General features: G+C 36.0%; 1 protein-coding gene across 1 annotated transcript in view; it reads left to right on the plus strand.

Moving 5' to 3' along the window:
- Nucleotides 1-14,844, plus strand: part of PIK3C3 (phosphatidylinositol 3-kinase catalytic subunit type 3) — a 74,596-nt gene that overhangs the window by 25,195 nt on the left and 34,557 nt on the right. The window contains exons 13-20 of the mRNA XM_082497616.1: nucleotides 3,464-3,569; nucleotides 4,414-4,530; nucleotides 6,091-6,222; nucleotides 8,405-8,533; nucleotides 8,864-8,933; nucleotides 9,590-9,654; nucleotides 12,881-12,965; nucleotides 14,077-14,151. Coding sequence (XP_082353742.1) covers nucleotides 3,464-3,569; nucleotides 4,414-4,530; nucleotides 6,091-6,222; nucleotides 8,405-8,533; nucleotides 8,864-8,933; nucleotides 9,590-9,654; nucleotides 12,881-12,965; nucleotides 14,077-14,151 — 779 coding nt within the window. The remainder of the gene's footprint in view (nucleotides 1-3,463; nucleotides 3,570-4,413; nucleotides 4,531-6,090; nucleotides 6,223-8,404; nucleotides 8,534-8,863; nucleotides 8,934-9,589; nucleotides 9,655-12,880; nucleotides 12,966-14,076; nucleotides 14,152-14,844) is intronic.

Here is a 14,844-nt window from a genome sequence, read left to right on the forward strand (position 1 = left end):
GCAAAAGGTGACCTGTCTTGAGAACTTGAGAATCTTAATTTCTGCCAGAATGACGTAGTAGATTTAAAACAATATGCGTTTGAACAGGATAATTAATAAAAGGAGGGTTCTGGTTTTTAAAATGCACAAATGTGCTTTGTTGTTAGACCAGGGAAGGTGATTGGTTGGCCATTAACCACAGTGCTAAAAAAGGAAAAAAAAAAAAAGCGTAACTGTCATTTTTAAGTTGTCATTCAATTGCTTTATGGTGGTGGGAAGGAGATGAACTTCATCTTTTCTGCTTTTCTGTTTGGTTTGTCTTCATAGTTATTGACAGCATTAACTAGAATATTAAGGTTATGCACTTCAGTATTAGTCGAGAGTGTACTTTATGAAGGTTCATAAAGCACTATTTTTTTTTTGTGCTAATCTAATTATTTTTTAGATTCCGTTTGTGCTTATGTTATGAGCACAACCAAAATGGCATTGCGGATGCATGCTTTCTTAAGGGGAAACTTTAGTTGTGAATAGTTCATCTAAATAGTGGAGAGGTAAGATTAATGTGCAAGGGTCTTGTCTCACTTCAGTGGCTTAAGAGTTAAATTAGATGCCTAAACTAGTCATCTGCATGCCTTCTGAGTAAGGATTGCAGATAAAATTATCTTATATGAAGAAAGCTGACATGAATAAAGCTGTACTCTGTGAAAGTGTATGTGTATGTGTGTATATATTAATATATATACATATGCATATGCACAGCACATACGGCTAATTACTTGTATATACACACATTTTAAAATAAAGAGCTTAGATGCTTTTTACGTGGCTAAATTTAAGTCAAATGATTCTTATTTTTATCCTTTGTAGATGTATATAATAATTAAAAATATGAATATATATTACTATATGTTAATATTCTATGAATATTAACTGCATATAGGCTGTGAACTAGGAACAGTGTGTGATATGAGATGAAAACCTATCAAACTGTTCTTATAAAATTCTTACAAGGATTCTAACCTACCCTTAAAGTGATTCCAATTGTGAATATCTTCTTAAGTTTTATTATTTCATTGCTTTTTCAGTAGCTTAAATTTAAAATATGTAAGTGCATGACTTAACTACAGTTCCTTAGTGTACATACTTCTATTGCAGTGGCCAAAGGTAAGGTTTGGCTTCAGAAAAAAAGGGCTATTAAATTAAAATGATTAAAACAATTGCAGGCCTGATTGATATGGGTAGAAGCCAAATGCTTGACCTAATAAAATAGTCTTCATTTAAGGTAAGTGTTAGTAGGTTAGCTTATTTCTATCACATTGATAGAACCTGTGCACTTACATTTCAGCAACATCTCAGACATTCAGTCTACAGAAAGTTCAAACATCCAGAACTCTGAAGTTTTTGTCTTACGACTTCAAAAAAAAAACCCAAAACCAAACCCTCAAAAAAAATCCAAAATAAAACAAACAAACAAAAAAAAAACAAAACCAAAAACCCACCAAACCAAAAAAACCCAGTCCATTTATTCTTTGTTTTCTTTCCAGACATCTCAATTTCTCAATGACAGAATACAAATGTTGCAGCCACTGTTTGAGCTGACATAGCCATAAATCCTCTTGGCTGCTGATCAATTGCTCGTTTCAACTACCCAGACACAGCATGCACCTAAAATAATCGATGGAAAAACTACAATAACCCTTGAAAATCAAACCTCCTGCTCGGTCACTTGTCACTGCAAAGCTATCCTATCCTTAGAGTTTAACAGCAGCTATAGAAGTCAGTGCTACGGCCTTTTTCTGTCTCCTCTTCGGATGCATGAGACACCTGTCTAAGTATGAAGCATTACTCTTACTCCTTGTTTCAAGAAAGCTTTGAGAAACTGTCTAGGGCTTTTTAACAAATGCAGATGAAAATGGCATGTTTCAATTCATTACTTCCTGTTTTCCTTGAAGTTTTGGTGCACAGACTTTGTAAAGATTGGCTTTTTTTTTAAATACACATTACTGCAATCTAATTTTGTCCTTTAAGTGAGGGGATGGTGTAGAACAATATATTAGCGAAGTCATAGAGTCATAGACTGGTTTGGGTTGGGAGGGACCTTAAAGATCATCTAGTTCCAACCCCCCTGCCATGGGCAGGGACACCTCCCACCAGACCAGGCTGCACAAAGCCCCGTCCAACCTGGCCTTGAACACCTCCAGGGATGGGGCCTCCACACCTTCCCTGGGCAGCCTGGGCCAGTGTCTCACCACCCTCACAGTAAAGAATTTCTTCCCGTTATCTAATCTGAATCTACCCTCTTCCAGTTTAAAACCATTACCCCTCATCCTATCACTACACTTCGTGATAAAGAGTCCTTCCCCATCTTTCCTGTAGGCCACCTTTAGCTACTGGAAGGCTGCAATAAGTTCTCCCCAGAGCCTTCTCTTCTCCAGGCTGAACAACCCCAACTCTCTTAGCCTGTCCTCATAGGAGAGGTGCTCCAGCCCTCTGGAGTCCTAGAAGAATCTTTTAGTTGTAGATTTCATTGAGATAATATTAATTAATGGAATAAGTTACATATACCTTATTTTAATATATATAATATGTTGTGTATTTATAAATAAGACTAGTCAAATCTATCAGCTGCAAATGACAGTCCTCTAATCTTGTCCCATAATCATTCAGTCACAAAGAGATTCTGCACAAGTGCGTAAGGAAGGGGTAATTGTAGCTGTCAGCTTAAAGTCCAAGTGTGTTTGTTGAGTGTGTGGAGTCACGTTTGAATTCAAATGCAGTGTTTGAAAGTTTTTTAGTAGTGGGGTTATATGTTTTTACTGAGTAATACTAGGAGGTATGTTGGTCAACAGAAGACCTTCTGTGCATAGCTACTTTTGTGCTTGCCAGTGCTGTGAATAGAAGTAAGCACAAAAGCTTTCCAAACAGCCGGTTAACATTACAAATTTTCAGTATAACTGTTCCAAATTGTACTGCTTAAATCTTGTACTTGAATTTTGGGAATGAATACTTATTTTGGAACATTGACTTCACAGAGCTGCTTCAGGACCAATACAGTCTCTTCCACCATTGCTAATGGTACAGCAGGGGACATGTAGGGTGAGACTCTTCTTGTTTTTGCAGGTATACTTGAATAGCAAGTTTGCAGCCCCTACATTATGTAGAGGGTAGTAGCACAGTGGAATGCCCATTCCTCCCACGTGTACTGCTTGATTGCAGTGTTCATACGATTTGGACTTCTGACTTGTCCTTTTTGAGTGATGCCAGTTAACTGTAAGTGGAAGACCTCAAAAACTTGAGGTCTTGACTCTCCTGATCCAAGTGGGAATTTGACTATGCAGTTTTGACAAGTTCGCCTGTTGGTTTATATCTCATTCAAAGATGCACTTTATTTTTAGTTCCATGCCTGTAATACAGGGCTGCCGTATTTGACTCAAATTGTATAGCACCAGAGTACAGCATAACTTGTGTTGGTTTTATGCTGCAGGTATGTAATAGTGGAATGTGAAGACCAAGACACTCAGCAGAGGGACCCAAAGACTCACGAAATGTACTTAAATGTGATGAGAAGATTTAGTCAGGCTTTGCTGAAGGTAATGCCTTCTGTGTAATGAAATACATAGTGGTTTGGGATAGTCATCTTTTAAATGGGCACATGTGTCTAGAAGGACAACAACATACATGACAGTTTTTCATGTCATATATGTTAAAATTTTTAAAAACACTTCCACTTTTGCTTGAACTTTGAGTTTGTGGCAAACCAAAGAAACTACTGCAAAAGGAAAGAACAATTATTGAGACCCTTTTCCTTTGTTGTATTGCTTGTTCCTGTTAGTAACATGCTGGTTCTAAAATCCTCTACCTTGAGTAATCTGTGTATTTTATTTACTATATTGGATTCACTTGCCCTTGCAGTGCAGATTGAGACTAAACACCTATCTTTTGAATTTACAAGCAGTGTTGTTCTGTGTATTAGCAGCAGAGGGTGCTGGAGCATTGGGGAAAAAAAAAACTTTTGTGAATTGCAGTCTATAATTGATAGCAGATGTGGAGTCTTTGCTGGTTTTAGTGTATCTCTCACTTCGTATTAATTCCCATTTTAGGGTTGTTATTCAAATCTGACTCGTAGGCTTCATAAGAATATCCCACGTGCTTATCCTTACTAACTTACTTTGGCTGTGTGAATAGGTTTGTCATGCATGGCTGTTCACCACTGAAATTGTTGATGCGAACTGAAGTGCACTGGTAGGTCAGATAGTTGATTGCCAGCTGCAGTGATTCTGATTGTGTTTTACAAAAAATATCTTTCGAGTTGACAGGAAATTGATCGTTATTCACTTACCTCTTAAAAGCCCAAAGGTCTAAGAATAAAGAGTAATTTCTAGATAAAATAATTACAGAACAAAGAACTAATTTTGTTTCTTTTAATTCACTTAGGGTGATAAGTCCGTCAGAGTTATGCGTTCATTGTTGGCAGCCCAGCAGACGTTTGTAGACCGGCTGGTTCATGTAATGAAGGCAGTGCAGCGTGAAAGTGGTAATCGTAAGAAAAAGGTAACTAGGGGATTGGAAAACTTATCTCTGGCTAGAATTTGACAGTAAGAATGTTAGCTCTTCACTAAAAATTCTTAGGACTGAGATTTAGAACAGATGTCCATCTGTCCTGTAATAATTTTAGCTAACTTTAAACAAACTTTGGGTCAAAGTTCCAAAGCGTTCTGCAAGTTTGTAGATGAAAAACAGAAGAGGCCCTTGAGAAAAATCTTGGGATATTTTGGCAAAAGGGAGATCTGAGAATAATCGAATAGTTGCAGTGAACAAGTTGTGGGGGACGTGGGAAGGGAGCAGAGGTTACTGTGGTGTAAGAATTATGCCAGGATAGATACTGAAATTTGATTAGCAGCAAGAGTTCTTTTATTCCAAGAGCAACAAAACTTTGCTTTCATAAGGTGTGTGTTTAGCAAAACTTTGCTGTCTGTTGCATCTTGAGGAAAAGGATTTCTATCATAGGTGCATTTTAAGAAGCTTTGTCCTTCATAGTTAAAATATTTAAAGTGAACTTGGCAGATGGGTAAGGGCAGGAACGCCAAAGGGCTTTCTACTCATATATTTTCTTTTCCTCTGACACACATTAGTGCTTTTAAACATAGACCTTTCAGTGTAATAATTTTTGTCAGCTCCTTTCTGGGGGGTATGTTTGTGCAGGAAAATGAAACACTTAAGCATTGCATCATTTTTATGAAATGTTCTGAATGTTCTGTGTATCAGTAATAAAGGTGTAATCACTAAAAGAGGAGGAGGCGTTTTCAATTCATAAAAATGTATTTTCTGCTAGTGCAGTACATTTAGCATTCTGTCAAATGTTCTTTTATAATTGCCATGATAGTTCTGTAAAACTAAGAAACAAGTGGCTTTGATTTTTGGATTGAAATCTAGCTAGCAGCAATTAACCACTGGAAGTATTCCTATCAATAGTGGGCTGCCTTGCTGTGTCTCTGTGTTTATGCCTGTTATATTCAGCAGGGGAAAAGACTAGAGACTTTTATGCATTCAACTTTTATTATGTAGGACGCCAAATGTTAAAGTAGTAGAAAATTGACTGGTATTGTATTTCTGGTAACCACAGATGTAGGAATGTAGAACAGACCCTGAAATCAGATCTCTGCAAGGTGTTGGCAATTTAGTTCATTGGTGGTAGGGGATCTCCTTGAGTTCAGGGATATAAAGGATCAGAGCTAAGGATTTGAATTGAGTTTCTGAAACAGAACTAACTTTTGATCCTGGTGTAGAAAACAGATCATCCTGCTACTTCTGCAGGCAATTTAGAAATAAATTTTTGTAAGACTATTATATCTGCCATTTATAAAATTGCTTGAATACACTCAGATTAGATGGATTATCTGCTTCGTTATTGAGATTACTGCAAATAGAGAATCCTTATTTCACTGGATTTTAAGTGTGAAACCCTGATTTTTTGGAAGAGTAAAGAATTTAATAAATTTGATATGTTAATATATCCTTTGTTAAGTACTTTAACTGTTAATATATTCCTAGTATGTGTTTTATGGTTGGTTTTTTTTATTAAACAAATTTTAAATTCTTTTATTCTTTTAGAATGAGAGGCTTCAGGCTTTGTTAGCAGATAATGAAAAGATGAATTTAGCAGATATGGAACTTATTCCACTTCCTCTGGAACCTCAGGTGAAAATTAAAGGAATCATCCCTGAAAAAGCCACACTCTTCAAGGTAAATGAGATCTTCTGAATGGCTAAAATACAAACAGCTCTTATGAGCACTGACCTTAAAAAAATCAGTTGAAAGATTTAAAGGGGGTGACATAGTTGAGGCAAAATGTAATGGTAATGTGCTTCTAAAGTTAAACAACTCTTAATTTTCTTTGTGAAACTGTTTTCAAGTTAACATACAAACTTCAAAACAGCTTTTATAAGACTGATGCATTTTATAAACTTTAGGAAATCCCCAGGCTGAAGGCATTCATACTAAAGAATTTTATTCCATTGCATATTAAAAGTTAAATTTTTGGAGACTGGAAAGAAAAAAGGTGGTCCATTTCATTCTTTTGCGGTAGGCTGGCAGGTAGATCCTGTATCCGTGGGCTCCTTAAACGAATCCATAGCTGTTGCTTGTAATCATACCGCCATTCCTTAATCTAGTTACTAAACAGTCAATACGCTGTTGAAAGAGCTGGAGTAATTTTGCTTCCTATACTACTTGGAATGTAGGTTATTGCCTGTGTCCAGTGATGTAGGACCTCTTTATAAATTTACTTTCAACTCATATAGATGACCAAATTGTGCTTTACCAATCAGGCTTAAATCCAGCAGACATTGTCTGCCAGTTAAAAAATGTTCAAGCCTCTGTGGCAGCCGGTGTTAGTCCGTCATCTCTACTAGGTCATAAATTTATTATACCCAGTAGTTTCAAACTTTGACAGGCTGCTTGTTGCCTGTGATATAATTTCTGTTTACTTAAAATCAGAGATTAATTTTTTTCCATAGTTTTCTAACGTATCCCTTGGTTCCCTAACTGTGGCTTGCTTCTTTATATACCGGTTAGTCTTTTTGAAGAGTATGCTTCAATTCCATGCTCTTGCACCTCAGGTTGGAGGTGACATTGGAAAGAATTTGTCATGAAAACAAGGTGTTGCGAACCTGAGTCAGATTCTGGCATGAATATGATTTAAGGGGAAATATGTTGACAAAAAGTCTGCTGGAACAGCCACCAAACATTTGCTGTTGGGAATGATAGCTTAACTTGATCAGTACAAAATCAAGTTAGATAGTCTTCTACATATTGGTGTTATGTAGCAATGTAGAAAATTTGGAACCAAAAATATGAGTAGTAACTTGTTTCAAAATCAGAGATGGTTTTGATTTTCCCGATTCTGAAAGGGTACAGATTTCCATTTAATTTCTCATTGTGTGCTATGGGATAAAAAACAAACAAATCCAAAGGGGGAGGGATGGCTAATTGTTGGTGCTCTTGGACATGACTTGGCAGCTTTTGTAGAACTATTTAAAGAATCATTTTTCCTTTGTTCATGGAACTTAATTTTGAAACATTCATTGCATGTGAAAATCTAATGTAATTGCTCAAATATTAAACTATATCCTTGATTAATTTTTTGGGTTTGGTTTTGAGGGAAGTGATTTGGTCAGTTGCAGTAGATGAAATCATTCATGTAGGTAATTGATCCCCTTCAACCCTTTTTAAGCAGAGAAGTTGCAAACAATTAAATTGGCTTTCTCAGACAACATTGTAAAAAGGCATTTTTGCTTTTGCTAAATAAATTAAGGGAGCAATTAATTGTTTAAGATGTCTTGCCACTAGCATTTCTTTGATGTTTATCCTATAATTGTGTCTCTTTTTATATCTGGTCAGTTTAAATTTGTTTTGTTGTGACCTTTTGCATAGCCCTTCTATGTTGACTGGAATTACATGCATACAAACAAAGTTTAAGTCTTCCTGTCCTTTCCTCTTCAGCTACTGGGGGAGGGGGGATGGGAAGGAATGAGTCCTTCACACTCCTTGCTAAAAAAGAAGGAGAGCCTTAAGGTATTTTAAAAACAAGCCTAGAACACACTTTTGGTAAGTGGAAATAGTACGTTCTAACTGTTGAGTCCTAGACAGTTAGTAACTGCTTTTAGAAGCTTTAGAATTGCTTCTTTTCTACCAAACTTGAGGAACCTGAAAAGACTTCTGGTGCTCACTGCCACACTTTTGATATTCAAATGGGACTTTTTGTAACTGAATTTGATGCGTGTATCCTGTGTCCTGATACTTGCTTAATTCACCTTTGATGTACAATGCAGTAAACAAGGATTTATAATTTAGAACTCCACTGTAGCAACATGTTAATATGAACATTGCTGTGCACCAGCTGAGTAGAATAAGTTTCCTTTTCCAGAGTGCCTTAATGCCTGCTCAGCTATTCTTCAAGACAGAAGATGGAGGCAAATATCCTGTAATTTTTAAGCATGGTGATGATTTACGTCAAGATCAACTTATTCTTCAGATTATTTCACTCATGGATAAGGTAAGAATTATAATCAACATCCTTATCCTTCTATGTTCTTGATTTTCCTTGTTGAGAGCAAGACTTGAAAACTGTTAATGCAGCTTATGTTGCTAATACATTCCATGGTTCTCAGATCTTAGGTGGCTCTTTTCTTCTCTTTACAGACAATCAGTGAACCCATGTACACTTAAAAATAAATAAATGAAAGGGCAAACAGGCCATCGCTCATTACTGATTTCTGTGAAGAACAGTGGAGACCAATGTTCAATATACATTCCTTTTAGAAATAGAAGCTGTCTTCCTGTTGCATTCATCTTTACTCTTTTTGTGTGTTGTTTTTTTTTTTAGCTGTTAAGAAAGGAGAATCTGGATTTGAAGCTGACACCCTATAAAGTGCTGGCAACTAGTACAAAACATGGTATGAATACATCTATTTCCTAAAAATACAGTATTGGGAGGAGTCTTCTCCTTCTCTTTGTAGACTATTGTGACATGCTATTTTCATGAGAGATGTTTTCCTTAGTACAGCATTCTAAAAAGGAGCTCAAGTGTTTAAGAAAATCTTGTAATATAAGTCATGGAAGTAAACAACCTGAGTGACCGCAGTATTGCATAGGTGACTCAAGTATCTTCGTAAAAGAAGCCCGATCTGGATATTGGAGTATGTGACAATCAGTAGTGTTATCCTTGCTGCCAGCTTGCTGTGTGATCTCAAACAAAGAACTTCTAGTTCTTTGCGTGAAATAGAGGAAAAAAAAAAAAAAAAACAAACACAAAATTAAACTTGGTTCTGCTTTTAGATACATTCTGAATAAATATTTAGAAAGCTGTAGATTTGTCTTTCTCTTCTCTTGAAAACTTGGAACAACAGACTTTTTGTAAGCTAATTTGGTGTTAATGACAAGTTGTTTTAAAATTACTGAAGGAGGAAAATTGGGACAAAACATGATTTTCTGCCTGTGAGCAGCAGTTGAATAAAAGTACGTATTAATGTTGCCCTCTAATAAACATGCATTCTAGAGTAGCTTGAATGTTTTATGCATTGGAGACTTTTTTTGATGTTTTCTGTAACAGGCTTCATGCAGTTTATTCAGTCAGTACCAGTTGCAGAAGTTCTTGCTACTGAGGAAAGTATACAGGTATGTGATGGGGGATTTTTAAGTCATCTTTGGATAAAGCAGTATAAATTGCAGGCTTAGATCTTATGCAGAAGTCTTTAGTCTCTCAACTGATTTTTGTATCTGTTGTAGAAGACACATTACAGCTTGAAATGTAAAGGTATTTACAGCAGAAGCTTTGCTTTAAAAAATATACTTAAATCACTACATGAGTATCTCATGTCCTAGAAGCAAGACCATTTAAATAATTGAAGTGAAATTTAGTCGTGATACTGAAATTCTGGCAATGTAATGACAAATGGCGGGTGCATGACACTTTCTGTACTGTTTTGAAGTGTTTCTTTTGTTCACTTGGTACTTGTGGCTTGATACCTTGTCAAAGTATGTTTTAATGATATATTTTTTTTTTTTTATGGAACAACTAAATAGCTTGTACATACAATTTCTAAAGTCTCTTTCCCTGCAATAGTGGATATATAGATACTGTGTGATTTTTACTTATTTATTTACTTTTACTTTTAACAGAGTTTCTGTAACTGCCATGGAATTGAGTAGAGACACATAACTGAAGAGTGGCACACAAAATTCATGCTAGTTTCAAGCACAGCACACAAGTTAGGTAGCAAGCTCAGCTGGTTGAGGTAAATATAGTTAGATAAAAACATACCAAATTGCCATATGAGGTACATAACTAACAAGTTTTTTAATGAAAACACAGCATGTGTATGTTGGATTCAGTTTGTCACAGTACCTTTTTTCCCTTTTTTGTAAGGGATACTGAAGTTCGTGTTTGTTCATAGCTCAGTAACTGGGAGTCAAAGCAGTAGCTCCCAGCTGGTATAAACTATTAAAGAGATTGAAAAATGCTTATGATTTGTCAGTATCATTTACTTAATAAATGGTTATATAAAATGATTATAATTTATAAAAAAATGCTTATCATTAATGAGACAATGACCATCATCAAGTTGCATAAGTTTTTTTGAGCCTCCCGTTCTGTAAAAGTTGTGGTAACCCACATCTACACATAGAATAATCATACAGTTTATAAAGTGTTTTCTTGGCAGTCCTTTGTAATCTTGGAAATTTACTATTCATATTCTAGTCCATAGTATGTTATTTATAAAATTATAGAATAGAAATGTGTTTGAAACTGTAATTTTGCAGTTACTTATAAAATCATATTCCAATCCAAAATAGGTGCCCCACTGTTTTAGTTGCTGTGCAGACGTAAGGAGCAATTCTTTTTGTGAAGAACTGCTAATCTAAATAAGCAAGACGCCAAAAGGATGTGATCTAAGATTCTTTACAGATCAACGGCAAAACACATTATAGAGCCCAGATTTCCTGTGCCAGAGCATGATGAAATAACTGGGCATTGTAGGCCAAGGAAATAAAAGCTAAATGAACAGGTTTTTTAGGTGTTGTGAAAGTTTGGTTTATGCTTTTTGTAAATGTTCATTTTGGGTGTCACACGAGCTTTAATAAAGATGGGCACTGTATATAAACATAAAAAATGTTTCACTTCTGAAAAGATTTAAAGCAAGTAATCTAATACTGGCTGGTAATGCAGGACAGCAAGGATGTTTTGGTGTTTGAGTGTTACTTACCTTCTATCAACAGTCTGGAAATTGCAGTTCATGCTTCGGAATTATTTCTGTTCCACACTCTAAAGTGTGGCATTAGGATGGTCTGAAATCCATGTTTTTTTTGTTTCTTTTTTTTTTTTTTTTTTTTTTTTAACACATACAACATGTAAAATTTTGGAGCAGTGAAAGTTGTTCCCTCTAGTACCTCGTTAACCATTTAAAATTTTCCTCCCACGTTTTGCTTCAGGATTTTATTTAACAGAATCTTTCTACTCTGTCAACTTTTTTAACATCTCAGAAGGGCATGTTCCTCTGTAAGCAAAGATAACTAAAGCTGTCTCCGAGGCCTTAAAATACTGATACACTGTTACAACAGGACTGCTTTTCCAGCAAAACTTTCTTAGAGTAGCCTGCAGGTACCTTCCTTCAGTACCTACTTCTCTTTTTTTTAAGATTCCCTTTATTTTTTCATCATGATTTTAGTCTCCTATATCATCCAGATGCCTACAAAACTCCTCTTACAGTGCTTGCTTAGCTTTGTGTTTGCTTACTGGAAGAAACTTGTGCTTAGGCTGGATTTAATTTACTTTTGTCTCAATCAAGAAAAATTCAGTTTTCTTCTGAGTGGTAGGAAGGACTGTTTTTGTGCTGTCCACAGTTAACAGCAAATCTGGTTTCCATTTCATGACTTAGATTTTTTCCTTTTACACTCAGTAGCGATTCGTTGTATGGAGGAATATGATCGTAAACCTTGAAAGAGTGTGTGTCCCAAGTGTAGTTACTAATCTGGATTGTTAGGCCTGTTGTAGTTTTTGTTGATCTGGCCTAAACAGTTTCCTGTGGAGGTATTTTGCACTCCTAGTTATTCATGACTTTTCAGTGCATTGTTAATTTTCTGAAGCTGTATAAAGAAAACTGCTTTTCAGTTTGAACTTCAGGTCTGTTTCTTTGGAATATAAGAATGTAGTGATTCAGAGAGAAAATTTTCGGGCTCCCCAGTTCAAGAGGGACAGGGAACTGCTGGAGCGAGTCCAGCGAAGGGCAACTAAGATGATTAAGGGATTGGAGCGTCTGCCTTATGAGGAAAGGCTGAGAGAGCTGGGACTCTTTAGCCTGGAGAAGAGAAGGCTGAGGGGAGACCTTATTATGGCGTACAAGTATCTAAAGGGTGGGTTGAAGGAGGATGGAGCCAGGCTCTTTTCAATGGTTCCCAGTGACAGGACGAGGGGTAATGGGCACAAGTTGGAACACAGGAAGTTCCGTTCAAATACACGGAAACACTTCTTTACGGTTCAGGTGACGGAGCACTGGCACAGGCTGCCCAGGGGGGTTGTGGAGTCCCCTTCTCTGGAGATTTTCAAGACCCGCCTGGATGCAGTCCTGAGTAATGTGCTCTGGGCAATCCTGCTTTGGCAGGGGAGTTGGACTGGATGATCTCTAGAGGTCCTTTCCAACTCTGAAAATTCCATGATTCCATGAAAATAAATCAATATAAAATTAAATTAGATCTCACTAGGGTTTTTCAGAGTGGTTGTTAGTTTAACACATTGTAATAACAGCTGTTTATGGTCTTGATTTAAATCTTTTTTTTAGCAGTTCTAAAGCTCCTGTTTCAGATCATGTGGAATAACTAAATATGTTGATGAATTCCCCTCCAGAACTTCTTCAGAAAACATGCACCTAGTGACACTGGCCCTCATGGAATAAGTGCAGAGGTAATGGACACATATGTTAAGAGCTGTGGTAAGTTACACTCCTACAATTGATAATTTCATAGCTGAAGTATAAAGGACAACATAGATAAGGTTTTAAGGCATATCAGTTTAGGTGACTGCAGATAAGGAACTATGCATGTACTTGCTGTCAGAATTCACATGAAAATAATAGTTTTGAGCCTGGTATTTCATGCACAACTCCTCTCCTCAGCCCTCTTTTTGTTCCCCTCATAGCAGTCTAGATGTTAAATACTCTTCGCTTTCTAGCAATAACCTTACCACTGTCCCATCTGCATCATGAGTCGGGGTCTTTATAATTCAGGGAGATGTAAAGCATTTATACAGTCATATATCAGCTGTGTTTGAAGTAGAAAATTTTAATTTGTTTTTAGAACATCAGGGGTTTTTTTGGGTTGAGGTTACAGTCAATTTCTTGTTCCACTTGGATGACAAGAAGTGGTAGTATAGTTCTTGTTCAGTAAACTGATGGCAATGTTAAAATGTCACGTTTGCTGCCCATTAAATTAAAAACAGCTCAATTCCACCAAAAAAAAAAGTAATTCAGGTGTTGCTCCACAATATCTTCTCCTTTCCCCTTCTTTTTTTGATGGCACAGTCTTTAGAACTGCTTCAAACTGTTTTGGTTTGTGGGTGAAAGTTTGCATTAGTTCTAATTTGTTTATTACTGCCTGGCTTACTGCTTAGCTTGTGAATACTGCTGATGTATACATTCAGATTCATAACAACAGTTCATGCTTGTTTACAGTTGTCTTAGAATATCTTAAGTTAAAAATGTGTACATTCATTTTGCTCAAAATACTTCCCTTGAAGTATCTTAATCCCAATATTGAATAAATTTAGGCTTTTAGTGTTAGGCATGTAATTGTGTAGTAAGAAATTAAAATCTAGGCAGTATGGAATAAACTTCAGAATTTTAATTTATTCCTTCAAATGTTCTTCATAGTGCTGATAATCTTGATTATTCTTCAGCAGCACCCCCCCTGACCCCAGTCTCTGTGGTATATTTATTACTTTTGAACAAGAACTAAAATAAAGTCATATGCTGTTGTTAGTTGTGTGGAATTTGTTGTTCCCCAGGAAAGGTACTTACATTGATATTTACAACTTACTTGTTACAGCTGGTTATTGTGTAATTACGTACATCCTTGGAGTTGGAGATAGACATCTGGATAATCTTTTGCTAACGAAAACAGGTAATTCTTTTTCACAGTATAATTTTGTAACAGCAGGTGTTTAATTTCTAGTGTGTTGGTACGGTTTTGCTCCATTTTCTTTTTCAGTATAACCCACTGAGTATTGTAGATTAAAATGTATTTTTAAATGTAAAGTTATATTGTTTCATCTAATATAATACTTGATCCAGTGAATCAAAGTTTAGGTTTAAACCATTAGTAGTGTGAAGTGGCAGTTGAAGAATAAGAAAGCAAGTAGATTAATTGCTGTCTAAGCACATTAGAAGCAAGATATGATCAGCATATTGTGGTTTTGATGTCAATTTAAGAGCCATTTATACATCTGTAGGTAATGGAAGTCTACCTAAACACAGACTTGCTTATAAACACTGGGGGTTTTGTATAGTTTTCTGTTGTCTTATTTTACAGTCCTGTGTTCTATTGACATGTTTTTTACACTGAAAGCTGGACCTGTAAGTTGTTTTTTGTTAAACACAAGCATTTTCTTGAATTATGCTACTTTTTTTTTTTTTAAAGTATTATGGACATAGTATACGGTGACATTTGACTGCCTTTACCTAAGACCAAGGAACATTTCAATGGGTCGTGGTTTAGGGACACACTGTTATCTTAAACTTGGCTAAAATAATAATTGCAGGTCTTTTTCAGAACTCTTGGTCCAAAGCTGAAAAAAAGCTTGCATTAAAAAATATT

Source organism: Vanellus vanellus (genome assembly GCF_965231255.1).
Source record: "Vanellus vanellus genome assembly, chromosome: Z".
NCBI lineage: Eukaryota > Metazoa > Chordata > Aves > Charadriiformes > Charadriidae > Vanellus > Vanellus vanellus.